Consider the following 11941-nt stretch of genomic DNA (forward strand, 5'->3'; position numbering starts at 1 on the left):
TGCTTTGCTGGTGACACTGTTGGGGATTTATTCAAAATTGAAGGCATACTGAACCAGCATGGCTACCACAGCATCTTGCAGCAGCATGCTATTCCATTCGGTTTGCGTTTAGTTGGACCATCATTTATTTTTCAACACGACAATGACCCCAAACACACCTTCAGGCTTTGTAAGGGCTATTTTACCATGAAGGAGAGTGATGGGGTGCTGCCCAGATGACCTGGCCTCCACAGTCACCGGACCTGAACCCAATCGAGATGGTTTGGGGTGAGCTGGACCGCAGAGTGAAGGCAAAACGGGCCAACAAGTGCTAAGCATCTCTGGGAACTCCTTCAAGACTGTTGGAAGACCATTTCAGATGACTACCTCTTGAAGCTAATCAAGAGAATGCCAAGAGTGTGCAAAGCAGTAATCAAAAGGTGGCTACTTTGAAGAACCTAGAATATTACATATTTTCAGTTGTTTCACACTTTTTTGTTATGTATATAATTCCACATGTGTTAATTCATAGTTTTGATGCCTTTAGTGTGAATTTACATTTTTCATAGTCATGAAAATAAAGAAAACTCTTTGAATGAGAAGGTGTGTCCAAACGTGTGTGTGTGTGTGTATATATATATATATATATATATATATATATAAATACAGACCAAAAGTTTGGACACACCTTCTCATTCAAAGAGTTTCCTTTATTTTCATGACTATAAAAATTGTAGATTCACACTGAAGGCATCAAAACTATGAATTAACACATGTGGAATTATATACATAACAAAAAAGTGTGAAACAACTGAAAATATGTCATATTCTAGGTTCTTCAAAGTAGCCACCTTTTGCTTTGATTACTGCTTTGCACACTCTTGGCATTCTCTTGATAAGCTCAAGAGGTAGTCACCTGAAATGGTTTTCACTTTACAGGTGTGCCCTGTCAGGTTTAAGAAGTGGCATTTCTTGCCTTATAAATGGGGTTGGGACCATCAGTTGCGTTGTGGAGAAGTCAGGTGGATACACAGCTGATAGTCCTACTGAATAGACTGTTAGAATTTGTATTATGGCAAGAAAAAAGCAGCTAAGTAAAGAAATACGAGTGGCCATCATTACTTTAAGAAATGAAGGTCAGTCAGTCCGAAAAATTGGGAAAACTTTGAAAGTGTCCCCAAGTGCAGTCACAAAAACCATCAAGCGCTACAAAGAAAATTGTAGATTCACACTGAAGGCATCAAAACTATGAATTAACACATGTGGAATTATATACATAACAAAAAAGTGTGAAACAACTGAAAATATGTCATATTTTAGGTTCTTCAAAGTAGCCACCTTTTGCTTTGATTACTGCTTTGCACACTCTTGGCATTCTCTTGATGAGCTTCAAGAGGTAGTCACCTGAAATGGTCTTCCAACAGTCTTGAAGGAGTTCCCAGTTCTTAGCACTTGTTGGCCCTTTTGCCTTCACTCTGCGGTACAGCTCACCCCAAACCATCTCGATTGGGTTCAGGTCCGGTGACTGTGGAGGCTAGGTCATCGGGCGCAGCACCCCATCACTCTCCTTCATGGTCAAATAGCCCTTACACAGCCTGGAGGTGTGTTTGGGGTCATTGTCCTGTTGAAAAATAAATGATGGTCCAACTAAACGCAAACCGGATGGAATAGTATGCCGCTGCAAGATGCTGTGGTAGCCATGCTGGTTCAGTAGGCCTTCAATTTTGAATAAATCCCCAACAGTGTCACCAGCAATGCACCCCCAAACCTCCTCCATGCTTCACGGTGGGAACCAGGCATGTAGAGTCCATCCGTTCACCTTTTCAGCGTCGCACAAAGACACGGTGGTTGGAACCAAAGATCTCAAATTTGGACTCATCAGACCAAAGCACAGATTTCCACTGGTCTAATGTCCATTCCTTGTGTTCTTTAGCCCAAACAAGTCTCTTCTGCTTGTTGCCTGTCCTTAGCAGTGGTTCCCTAGCAGATATTCTACCATGAAGGCCTGAATCACACAGTCTCCTCTTAACAGTTGTTCTAGAGATGTGTCTGCTGCTAGAACTCTGTGTGGCATTGACCTGGTCTCTAATCTGAGCTGCTGTTAACCTGCGATTTCTGAGGCTGGTGACTCGGATGAACTTATCCTCCGCAGCAGAGGTGACTCTTGGTCTTCCTTTCCTGGGGCGGTCCGCATGTGAGCCAGTTTCTTTGTAGCGCTTGATGGTTTTTGTGACTGCACTTGGGGACACTTTCAAAGTTTTCCCAATTTTTCGGACTGACTGACCTTCATTTCTTAAAGTAATGATGGCCACTCGTATTTCTTTACTTAGCTGCTTTTTTCTTGCCATAATACAAATTCAGTCTATTCAGTAGGACTATCAGCTGTGTATCCACCTGACTTCTCCACAACGCAACTGATGGTCCCAACCCCATTTATAAGGCAAGAAATGCCACTTCTTAAACCTGACAGGGCACACCTGTAAAGTGAAAACCATTTCAGGTGACTACCTCTTGAGCTTATCAAGAGAATGCCAAGAGTGTGCAAAGCAGTAATCAAAGCAAAAGGTGGCTACTTTGAAGAACCTAGAATATGACATATTTTCAGTTGTTTCACACTTTTTTGTTATGTATATAATTCCACATGTGTTAATTCATAGTTTTGATGCCTTCAGTGTGAATCTACAATTTTTATAGTCATGAAAATAAAGAAAACTCTTTGAATGAGAAGGTGTGTCCAAACTTTTGGTCTGTACTGTATATATGTATATATATATATATATATATATATATATATATATATATGAAATATTAAAAAGGAGATGTTACACTAATGCCCATTTTAAAAATAAAAGCTAGAAATATAGCTGCTACTAAATCCAGGGATGATCTATTGTCAAAAAATCTGATAAAATAACAAAAGGTCAGAAGCAAAACTTGGCTTCATACAATGGGTTTTTCTAAATGTGGTACTACCTTCTGTGGGATATGTACTTATAGATTTATTAGTAACACAAAAGAGATCACATCGACAGCAATAGGGGAGACATACATTTATAGCTGATTTCATTAATTGTTCTTTCAGATATGTAATAAATAAATATATATACAGTACAGACCAAAAGTTTGGACACACCTTCTCATTCAAAGAGTTTTCTTTATTTTCATAACTATGAAAATTGTAGATTCACACTGAAGGCATCAAAACTATGAATTAACACATGTGGAATTATATACATAACAAAAAAGTGTGAAACAACTGAAAATATGTCATATTCTAGGTTCTTCAAAGTAGCCACCTTTTGCTTTGATTACTGCTTTGCACACTCTTTGCATTCTCTTGATGAGAGAATGGAGTACTGTGTGCAGTTCTGGGCTCCTGTGAACAAGGCAGACATAGCAGAGCTGGAGAGGGTTCGGAGGAGGGCAACTAAAGTAATAACTGGAATGGGGGACTACAGTATCCTGAAAGATTATCAAAATTGGGGTTATTCACTTTAGAAAAAAGACAACTGAGGGGAAATATAACTATGTATAAATATATCAGGGGTCAGTACAGGGATCTCTCCCATCATCTATTTATCCCCAGGACTGTGATTGTGACGAGGGGACATCCTCTGCGTCTGGAGGAAAGAAGGTTTGTACACAAACATAGAAGAGGATTCTTTATGGTAAGAGCAGTTAGACTATGGTACTCTCTGCCTGAGGAGGTGGTGATGGAGAGTACAATAAGGGAATTCAAGAGGGGCCTGGATGTATTTCCTGAGTGTAATAATATTACAGGCTATAGCTACTAGAGATGGGTCGTTGATCCAGGGAGTTATTCTGACTGCCTGATTGGAGTCGGGAAGGAATTTTTTTTCCCGTTAAGTGGGAAAAATTGGCATCTACCTCCTAGCCATTTTTTTTGCCTTTCTCCGGATCATCTTGCAGGATAACTGGATGGACAGATGTCTTTTTTTCGGCCTTATAAACTATGTTACAAAGTCCTGTCGACAGGACTTTTTTTTTTTTGTTCTGCATGACAGAAACCAGATGGATCCATTATGATTGCCCATAGACTTAAATTATGATGGAAAGCAAAAAGGAATGTCTTTTAAAGTCCCGTTTTGCATTCCGTCATAATACAAGTCTATGGGCAGCATAATGGATCCGTCCTGGTTTCCTTTATGCAGGATTTGACTCCTGCATAATGGATAATGGTAATCAGTATGTATTATGAAGGATCAAAATGTAATGCCTCTTAAAGACTTTCGTTTTGACTTCTGTCTTATGGATTCCGTTATTTTCCGTTATTACCATGTTATAACGGAAACAAAAACGGAATCCATAACGGTGATCTGAACCCACCCTGCGTGGTATAGAGAGTGTATGTAAACCAGATAGAGGAGGGGATTGCGAGCCAGTGAGATATGTTGGGATAATTAAATAAAATACCTGTTCCCCACAGGTATATATAGCTGTAGGAGTGCTTTTTTTTTTTTTTTTTTTTGCGGTACAAGATGCAATTTCTAATGTAACCATATACAGTTGCAATTACCATTCTGCCACATTTTTATGGGTTTTTTTTAATACCATTTCCTATGCAGTAAAACTAACTTGTTACTTTTTTTTTTTTTTCAAAAATCTCTTTATTGGACTGAGAAATCAGTTGTACAGCATTGGGTATCGAAACAATACAATACAGGAAATTTGCATCAAAGCACAGATGTGCAAGCAGTTCGAAAAATAAGATTTCTCAATACACATTTTATCAAAATATTCCCCAACTCCCCCCCCCCCTCAACCCCCAGCCCCCCCCCCAACCCCCAGCCCCCCCCCCAACCCCCAGCCCCCCCAACCCCCAGCCCCCCCCCTCCCCACCCCTGAACACCAATCTAAGCTTTTTTTTGGACTTGAAGTGGTTCACCCGCAGTACCCCCAACCTCCACCCTGGATGATTCCCTCGCCTACCAGCCGAATTAATGGGCCAATCTCCCCAGCCTATCTGCCAGCTGAGCCTTTAGATACCACCCTGTGAGTTTAAATGGGGCCATAAGTTCCTAAATTTCAATAACCGAAAGTTGTTTCTCTATGAACCTCCTCCATTTTTTAATAAACTTCTCGACCAAGCGTTCTTTATCTTGTTCCACCTCCAGCCTTTCTAAATAAAGAACATTCTTCATCACCCCTATGACCTCCTCCCACACTGGAACTTCCTTTTCTAGCCAGTGTCGTAGGAGAGACTTTTTAACCGACATCAACAGAAGATGTACACCTGGCTTCGCAACCAGCGACCCCATTTCCTCTTCCTGGTTTTTAGGTATGTAATGGAATACGCACTGTTGTGGTGTGGTACCCACCGTATCTCCCCAAATGTCATCAATAGCTTCTATGGCCTGTTTCCACAACGGTTGCACTTTCGGGCACTCCCAAATGGCATGTAATAAACCCGCCTTCTGGAGGCTACACTTCGGACACTCACGAAGATAATGGGCAGGGGCGTCACGATAGGACAAATTGAAAGCATACGTCGCTCGATTCTCGATAACCAATTCCATGCCTTCCCTCATCTTTTTTGTTATGTTCGGGTCAGATAGTTCTCTCTCCCAGGGCTTGTAGGCCCCTTTTACCAGGCCAATCGTCTGGATACTATGAAGCCTGCGTTGTAATTCAGAGAGGGGCATGTGAGAGCCATCATTGCCTAGCAGGGCCACAAACCATGCTAACCTATCGGCATCCCCAACAGAAGATGCCTGGGCATTACAATAGCTTTTAATTTGCTGATAGGGAAGATAGTGGGCATCCTGGAAATCAAATTGTACCCTGACCTGATCCCAATCTAACCAGCGGAGATCAGCAGCATGAAGCAGGTCTTTAAGTCTCAGTATATTTTTCTCCCTCCATGCCTGAAACATACTATTCTCCCTACCTTGGGGGAACGCCGGTAGCGACCACAATGGCAATCTGGGTGACAGGTAACAAGGCAGGCCATAGATTTTCCTGATCGCCTTCCACGCCATTATGGTATCCTTCAAAAGAATGCACTGCCTTACTGACACCGGTATGTCTTTTATCCTGGTATGTAATAAGGCCTCCAAGTTTTCTCCATCAGCTAACTCCCTTTCGAATGCAATCGCCGAATAATACCCCGTGCCCCACACCCAGTCCCGCACATGCCTGAAGAGCGCCGCCAAATTATAGTGGCGAATATTCGGCAGTTGTAACCCCCCTTCATATTTCAGCATCGTTAGTTTAGCATAAGCGATGCGGGGTCTCTTAGTTTTCCAGAGGAAACGGTTAAACGCCCTTTGCATCCTAACTACATCCACGTGCTTTACCAACAATGGAATCGTCTGGAGCGGGTAGAGAAGCTTTGGGAAGCTCACCATTTTGATTAAGTGCGCCCTCCCACACACTGACAAGGGCAAGTCCTGCCATTTCTCCAATTCATTCTCTATTTTAAGGAAGAGAGGGGGGTAATTCAGAGTATATAATGACGCTGGAGTGCGGCCTATCTTAATGCCCAAATAGGTCAGGTAATCCCTCCGGACCTCCACTCTATTCTGTAGATGTTTAGCTGCCGGAGACCGATGATCCAGAAACAGTAACTGGCTTTTTTCCCCATTGACCCTATACCCTGTGGCCCTGCCGTAGATATTCAAAGCCTCAAGAGTCCTCTCCAAGTGGAGCTCTGGGGACTCGAAATATAGTAGCATGTCATCTGCGAAGCAACTAACTTTCAGCACTCTGCCCCCTATCCTAACCCCTTCAAACGTTTCCGACTTAACTAGCCATCTCGCCAAGGGCTCCATTGCCAAGTTGAAAAGCAACGGAGACAAGGGACAACCCTGTCTCGTGCCCTTCTCCAGCGTAATTGGTTTGGATAGAAAGCCCGGTACATTCACCCGTGCCTGGGGGTTGGTATAGAGTGCGGTCAAGAAATTCCGGAAGCGTCCCGTAATGTTAACCCTGTCCAGTACCATACCCAACCATTGCCAATTGACATTATCGAATGCCTTCTCGGCATCCACTGCCAACAACGCCGGAGAAGGCTTACCTGTGGGGTCTCTATATCTGCTAAGAACAGCTAGAACCTTGCGCACATTAGTCACTGCTGACCTACCCTTCATGAACCCTACCTGATGTGAACCAATGAGATTCGGCATGCAAATGGCTAACCTATTGGCTAAAAGCTTTGCCAGAATTTTAATATCTTGATTGATCAGGGAGATCGGCCTATACGCGCTGGGTTGAGTCAAATCTCTGCCCATTTTCGGGATAATTTTAATATATGCCATCTTGCCCGAATCCGGTAAACTACCCCCGGCCATTATGTTGTTGAACAGACTAGTCAGCGTCGGGGAAAGTTCTGGGATCATGGCCTTGTAAAACTCCTCCGGGAATCCGTCGGGTCCCGGGGCTTTATAATTTGATAGCGACTTAATTGTTGTCCCTAACTCTTCATCACTAACGTCTTGACATAACGTTTCCACCGCCTCAGTAGAAAGGCGCGGTAGATCCACCCTGTCTAAAAGGTCCCTTGCCTCCTGGGGGCGGGGGGGATCCCCTGAATATAATGTTTGGAAATATTCTCTTAATATCTCCACTATGTCCTTCGGCTGAGAGCACAGTTTTCCCGACCTATCCTTCAGGGGATGCAAGGCCGCTTGTTTCACAAATGGGCGCGTTAGATTAGCTAAAAGCCGGCCCGCCTTGTTGCCTACACGAAAAAGCTTAGCCTTTTGGTAGTCTCCAAACCACTTTTCCCTTCCTTCCTGACAGTAGTCAAAACTATGTTTGGCCGTGACCCATAAAACCTTATTAGGAACTGAGGGGTCTTGCAAGAATTGAGTGTACATCTCCCGCACCTTTTGGGTAGCTTCCTCAAACTTTTTACTCGCTTCCCTCTTCTTCCCTATTGAATATGATATTATCCGACCCCGCAGGACCGCCTTGGCCGCGTCCCAAAATAAATTCCGGTTCGATGCCTGCTCCACATTATCCTGGGAGTATTCCCACCACCACCCTTTTAGCTTATCCAGAAATTCCTTATCTTTGAGTAAGTGCTGCGGCATTCTCCACGTAACATCTGGCCCCCTGGGGACTGAGTCCATCATTTCCATAACCACTGGGGCATGGTCCGAGATTAACAAGTCCAATATTTCCACTAGCTTGACCTTTGACAACATCCTCTGAGATGTCAGGAGGTAGTCAATCCGGGACCATGACCCCCGGGCATGAGAAAAATGAGTATATTCGCGATCCACTGGATGGTGGTATCTCCAGGAATCACAAAGACCTGTATTGCTTAACAAAGGGAGCAGCGTCTGGGTCTGTCTTTGCGGGGTAACATTATCCAAAGCCCCTCTCTTCCTATCTTCCTGTTCGTTATGTACCCTATTAAAATCACCCGCCACCAGTAGCATCTGTGAGTCTTCCCCCAAAATGTCTTTCTCCAACGACCTGCAAAAGTCAGTCTGAGAGGTATTTGGGGCATAGACATTTTGTAGAACTATCTGACCAACCGGAGAATCCAAGCTTATTCGCATCCACCTCCCCTGAGTGTCAGTGGACATGGAGCGAATCTCATACTGCAAGCGTTTGTGAAACAAGACCATAACACCCGCCTTTTTGCCCACTGAGGGTGAACCTATTACTTGCCCCACCCATAGTCTGCGCATCCGGAAAAAATCTGCCTCTTCCAAGTGGGTCTCCTGCAGGAGCGCCACATCTATTTTTAGTTTTTTAAGATGTCGCAACACCGCCATACGTTTAGTAGGGGATCGTAGGCCCTTGACATTCCACGTGATCACACGCATAGTAATTTCACTATGTGTTCGCCCTCTGCAGGAGAAGCCACCAAGAACCGGCCAACACAGAATATCACAGATTGGTACCAAGGTATCTGCATCCTAACCACATACAATGTAGTGTTCCCTCCCCTCCCTCCCCCCCACCCATAACCCCCCAACCCGCCCCACAACTTAGACAAAACAAATGTCGACTTCACTTTTTTCGCGCATCTAACAGTGTAGTAGTTGTCACTACCTTCTTCAAGCATCATTAGCTATCCCTGAACATAAACCGTTCCCCGGCCCATAATACTCGGCATAATCAATGCGTTTTAACATGTTAACATAAATGAACACAAAGTCCAATGCTATCTCACGTGACTCTCCAGGACGGCCCAATCATCTTCCAACGATACCCGGTGCTGTCCATATTCAACCTGGAGTCGCCCCCAGGTGTTCTGGCTCCGCAGATCTGGACCCCACTCTCCCCGACTTCTGGGTAGCTCCTCTCCCTCTGACCGAGGAAGTTGAACGCTGGGAGGATGCTTGCATCAAATCAGAAAATAGGGGATCCGAGTCCAGCGAACCCAATGCTTCTCCCGGCGAAAGGAACGTGTCAACTGTCCCGTCTGTACGAAAAATCCGCAGGGTTGCAGGGTAAAGTAAGGCGAACTTGACCTTGTTGCGAGCAAGAGCCGAGCACACTTGCGAAAATTCCCTCCTGCGCTTGGCCACTTCTGCTGAGTAATCGCTGAATAGGAGGATCTTGTTGCCCCTAATCGTCAGCGGCCTCTCATGCCGCCGAAATTTTGCTAGTATTGCTTCTTTGGCGGCATAGTTCAAATATTTAGCTATGGCTGCTCTAGGCCTCATATTGTTGGAGCGTGAGCTTGCTGGCAACGACGGCCCCAAACGGTGCGCCCTCTCCACTGTACAAGTGCCTCGCAGCCCCAGTGCTTGTGGGATCTCTACCTCACAGATATCCACCAATTGGGTCGGCGAAATCGACTCCGGAAGGCCGATGATCCGCAGATTGCTTCTCCTGGATCGGTTCTCCAGGTCGTCTAACTTCTCCTTCAGATACTGGTTATCTCGCAGGAGATCACTGATGCTCCTCTGGGCACTCCCCAGATCTTCTTCCACCACAACCACTCTTTGTTCCACCTCAGCTATCTGGGAGGCATGTTGCGCCACATCCGACTGTAGTTGTTGCAGGGCCGAGGAGACCGTGGCTTCCAGGGAGGCTTTTATGTCTGGTGCCAGCAGCTTAGCCACTTCTATGGCCATGGATTTACAAGAGGCTGTTAATTCGTCAGCTGATGTTAAACAGCTCTCTCCCTCTTCCTCCTCTGACCCCGATGCCTCCGCGCTCCTCTGGGTTGATTGCGAGGACGAGCGGGTAAGTCTGTGCCGCTTCTCAACCGCCGGCGCCATTTTGCCCCTGACCTTCAGGTCGTCACCTGCCGAGAGTGGTGTCCGCGGTTCTTTCTGGGAGCCGCCTCTGACCACGAACTTCTCCATTGGTACTCCCTAACGTACACGGGAGGTCTGAGGGTACCTTTCGGTCCCGGGATGCGGCGGCTCTCTCGGTTATCGGGCCGATCGAACGGAGAGCCTCTCACCCGCGCCTCTCCATGCGCGCGCCGGAACCGGAAGTCAACTTGTTACTTTTATTCTCCAGGTCAGTACAATTATGGGGATACCACATATGTATAGTTTTTCTTGTGTTTTAATACTGAACAAAAAAAACTTTTTTCTTTTCATCGCCATATTCTGACGATTTTTGTAGTTATGTATACAGAGCTGTGTGGGGGCCCATTTTTTGTGGGGCGATCTGTACTTTTCCATAAAACCATGTTGGGGTGTGTTTGACATTTCTCATATAAAATGTATTACATACCATAGTTTCTTATATTTACTTGTACTATTCATTTATGCAAAGTTGTCTGAAAGTACAATGACCATTTTGGTTTGTTCCTGACAGAGATTGTGTCTTTTTCACTTAAAATCTGATTTTCTAATGGTTGCATGAGACTGTAAATAGATTGATTGATACAATAAGTATGTTTTTTTTTTTGCTCTATAGGTGAACCAGTGTCCTTTTCAACCAAAGCAGGCCGAGTTCAGCCGAAGACTTCCGGAGTTAAATAATGACAGCAATATACAACCACAGATATGTTTTTATCAAGACCTTCGGGTGGGTTTAAACATTCAAGTTGTCTGATACACTTTTTGGAGCCAAAACCAGGAGTAGATAAAAAAAAAGAGGTGAGGTAGTAGCTGTTACTTATACCTACACAGGATTATTATCCACATCTGGTTGAGAGGTGAAGCAAATGGTTTTTATATCAGGCTGTTATCAGAAAAACAGGCTGAACTAGATGGACAGATGTCTTTTTTCAGCCTTATAAACTATGTTACAATGTGCTGCAAACCGTGACAGCTCCCATTACAGTAAAATGGGTATCTGGCGGGCCCCGGCAGTTTCGGCAATTCCTTTATTCTGCTACACTGCTGGAACAGATTACAAGAATGCTGTATGCATATTTGTGGACTGTGGCTGTCACTCATTAATTAAAATCAGTCAGTAGCACTAGAAAAACTTATAGTGTAGTCCAGGTCCAAATCCCAAAAGAAAGAAAAATGTATATCATGGAAGCATAAACTTAAAGGGGTTGTGTCACAAAACATATTCAACTTTTTTCGAACCAGCCGATATATCTGAATACTTTTCTAATTGCATTTAATAAAAAAAAATTGCATAGCCAATGAGCTAATCAATAAAATGTATCTGTATAACACCACCTGTTTGTTCTTTTCCTTATTTTTTGTCCTTTTCCTTATTTTTTGTCCTTTTCCTTATTTTTTGTCCTTTTCACTGAGCTGGTCGAATATGCTCATTTTAAGGCCCCCTGCACACGAACGTGTGTACCTCGTGGTCGTGCTGCTGCCCGCAAAAATGCGGACCGCAATGCACGAGCACAGTCCATGGGGAAGCCGCAGCAGATCACGGACCCATTCACTTGAATGGTTCCGCGATCTGCCCGTTCCGCAAAAAGATAGGACATGTTCTATCTTTTTGCAGAACGGAAGTACGGGATGAAACACCATGGAAGCACTCCGTAGTGCTTCAGGGTTCCGTTCCATGCTTCCATTCCGCATCCCCAGATTTACGGACCCATTCAGATCCG

General features: G+C 44.4%; 1 protein-coding gene across 1 annotated transcript in view; it reads left to right on the forward strand.

Moving 5' to 3' along the window:
• PGGHG (protein-glucosylgalactosylhydroxylysine glucosidase) overlaps positions 1-11538 on the forward strand; it is a 344294-nt gene extending 332756 nt beyond the window's left edge. The window contains exon 14 of the mRNA XM_044269473.1: positions 10837-11538. Within this exon, the coding sequence (XP_044125408.1) occupies positions 10837-10901 (65 nt within the window). The 3' untranslated portion in view covers positions 10902-11538. The remainder of the gene's footprint in view (positions 1-10836) is intronic.
• The last annotated feature ends 403 nt before the right edge of the window (positions 11539-11941 follow it).

This window comes from Bufo gargarizans, chromosome 10, assembly GCF_014858855.1.
Source record: "Bufo gargarizans isolate SCDJY-AF-19 chromosome 10, ASM1485885v1, whole genome shotgun sequence".
NCBI lineage: Eukaryota > Metazoa > Chordata > Amphibia > Anura > Bufonidae > Bufo > Bufo gargarizans.